The 3,235-nt window shown below is 37.1% G+C and overlaps 1 protein-coding gene across 1 annotated transcript; it reads right to left on the bottom strand.

Annotated features, from left to right (window-relative positions):
- LOC115451633 lies at nt 1-1,072 on the bottom strand. Its single transcript, XM_030179998.2, has one exon. It carries the CDS (start codon nt 1,025-1,027, stop codon nt 38-40), a length of 990 nt encoding a protein of 329 aa, XP_030035858.1. The 5' UTR covers nt 1,028-1,072; the 3' UTR covers nt 1-37.
- Nucleotides 1,073-3,235: the final 2,163 nt, after the last annotated feature.

The following is a 3,235-nucleotide window of genomic DNA, read 5'->3' as shown; positions in this document are numbered from 1 at the left end:
TTGTAACAATAAAATTTATTTAAACGCCATCTATAATTCAAGCCCTTAAAGTTCCTCTGGAGCGAGTCGCGATAGATTCAATCTCAGAGGATTTGTCTTCCAAGAATTGTTTGAAAGCATCGTATATACTGTTAATTAAGGCTAATATGTTGTACTCGTATATTTTCTTTTGATATGCGAAATATTGCATTATTGTAGCCTCCATAGCGAAAGCGGTAGGTTGCACTTGTAGTACAAAATCATTCAATTCGCAAGTTCCATTTACGAAAACGGTGTAAGATTTCCCGTCTGCTATAAATATAACTCCGTCTTCAATTATGAAGGGTGGTTTGATCAAAGCTACCTTGTTAGGGTTGGCTGGCAGCCCTTCGATTTTCTTAACACCATCATCACTTAGTACATAGGCTTGATTATCTCCATCATAGTAGTACAGATTATCAGAGAAGTCCAAGACGATTTTACGAGCGTCCTTAACTTCTTTTACTACTTCTTTCTTTTCTCCATTTTCCGACACTTTGTACAGAACGTGATCAGCAGACAGGACAAAGATATCTTCGCTAGAGTTCACCTTAGCAATACCAATTAAATTGTCATTAACTGAGCCGTATTTCTCCACTTTATTAACATCGGATTTGTATACATACAGCCCATCAGTGGCACTTAGGAACACGTCACGCGAATCAGTGTTATCTGAAGCGGAGTCTGTGCCTGTCTCTAGAATTTTCGTTGCGGTTCCGTTTTTGAGAGTGTAAAGGCCTTTGTAGTCGTATTCTCCCTTATCATTTATATCAGCTTCTACAAAGATTGCGAGGACAACTAATTTGTCATCGTTGAGGCTTTCATCATCTTCGAAGTTGGCGCTATTGAGGGGGACGGTCAGACTCACGATGTCATGTTGGCTGGTGTACACAGCGAGAGCGTCGGGGAAGAATTCCGACGTAACAATGACTGTGTCGTCATCGTCTTTCGTGGGCGCAGCAGCTGCCAGCGCAAGGAGCGCCACACCAAACAATATTGCCAGTTTCATTTTCCGATCTGTAATGTGAAATCATTCGTAAATTAAATGTCTAAGTTATTAAAATGGTCTTTATGATAGTTTATGAAGTAAGACGCAATGGTTTTGATGACATGAATTACATTTACAATTATTCGATGATGATCCGATTTCGATTAAGTCTGTGATTGTAGTTTCTTTTCCGCCCGCGTGTAAAAGTTTTCCGAGATAGAAAAGATCAACGTCCTTCCCAGGGTCTCGAGCTATCTCCATACCAAATGTTATCGAAATTTTATGGCTAGTTTTTGAATTTATCATGTTCAGACAGGCAGACAGGTGTGGCGGGGGACTTTGTTTTATACTATTTTTTTTTTTTTTTTAGAACCTTTAAGTGGAATATTTTCGTCGTACATATTTGTTGCATAACTGTAACCGTTTACTTAACGCATGCCATAGAAGCTTTGAAAAGGAATACATTTTCCCCGTTTTTGAAACATTTTTTATTGATGCTCCGCTCCTATTGGGTAAATGGACTATCCAACACTAAAATAATTTTTCATTTTGAATCAGTAGTTCCTGAGATTAGCGCTTTCAAATAAACAAACACACTCTTCATATAATAGTATAGATATAGATAATGACTTGTACTCAGCATCGGAAATCGACAAAGCACTCTTGTTTATTCGAATTAAATTGCCAAAGTCACCATCTAGAATACAGGTTCTCAAACTTATTTTATCTACTGCCCCCTTCGAGAATTAATTCTAGTCCTTTCTCTGAGTACATTTTTTTTGTTTATTTCCATGATGAGACGAGCTTGCCGTTCGCCTGATGGTAAGCGATACGACCGCCCATAGACAGTAGAAACACCATCCAGCACCATGAATTACAAAGTATTATTTAGTATTCCACTGCACTCGCCATCCTAAGACATGAGATGTTTAGTCTTATTATGTCCAGTAGTTACATCTTTACAAATATTATAAATTTGAAATGTATGTTTGTTCGATTGTAACGATTCCACGGCAAAATTACTGAAGAGATTTTGATGAAATTTGGCATTAATTCATCGCTCTTCAATTTATTCTACATCACTTCTACTTTGAAGCCTGCAGCGCCCTCAAGGAGGCGTCATCGCCTACGTTGAGAAAGACTTGAAATTTGACTTGTTGAATCGTTGAGATAGGCGTTACATTAATATACTTCAAGTATTATACAATGCTAGCCCCTTTCAAATAAAAGTTATGTAAGTGAATTCTGTTTTAAATGCTTTGATAACGTAGTCTGCAGGTCAAATGCTATCTGTTGACCTTACAATAACGTTTGCTGTTTAACGTTCTTTATTTATTTCTAGTGTTAAAGTCAATATCACAATATTTTCATAACTTTCTGCATTCGCAGGATTTTTGTATATATATATATATATATATATTGTAGCCAGAGTAAGTACTGGACATAAGAAGACTTAAGATTTCATGTCTCGGGATGGTGAAGTGGAATACAAAACAATACTTTGTAGTTCAAGGTGTTGGATGATGCTTTTACTGTTTATGGGCGGTCGTATCGCTTACCATCAGACGAACGGCAAGCTCGTATCGTCATTCAAAGCAATAAAAAAGTACAATCCAATTTGTTTTTAACATAAAACAAGCATTAATACTCGACGGGTTAGGCAATGCAACTAGAATACTCGTTTTTCGCTACGTACGTTTCGTTTTAAAGCTTGTTCAGAAAAGAATTATCTAAGTTTTTATGGCCGATCACTTGCTTGATATCAGTTGCTCATGGACGGTCTTGGCCCGAGCGATTCGTATTATTTAGTCGTACAAGTACAATCTACAGCCGATGTAGATTGCCACTGAACTAATGAGACAGAGGAATCTAAAACAAACACATATTATGCCTGTATCCCTGAAGGGGTAAGTAGACCTGCAACCTGAGCACTTATTTTTCGCTATGTGTATTCCATCCAATGATGTGATAGAGGGAACTAGGGAATGCAATCTCGCGAGATTTTAGACCTAACTGAGGTCTCGCGAGACCATAAATCCAGTCTCGCGAGATCTCGAGAGATTGAGTATATATTACGAAAAACGTATGCAAAAGATATTAAATCCATTACTGATTATCAACATACAAGATAAAAATAAAGCATGCCTGTAATTTGGTATACTATCCGTTTTATTTCGGAATTAAAACAGTATAGCCATATTTTAGTATCACATTATAAGTTTATTTCTT

The sequence above is a fragment of the Manduca sexta genome, chromosome 2 (genome assembly GCF_014839805.1).
Source record: "Manduca sexta isolate Smith_Timp_Sample1 chromosome 2, JHU_Msex_v1.0, whole genome shotgun sequence".
NCBI classification, from domain to species: domain Eukaryota; kingdom Metazoa; phylum Arthropoda; class Insecta; order Lepidoptera; family Sphingidae; genus Manduca; species Manduca sexta.
Note: the sequence above shows the minus strand (reverse complement) of the source record. Positions and strands in the feature narration are given on the sequence as shown.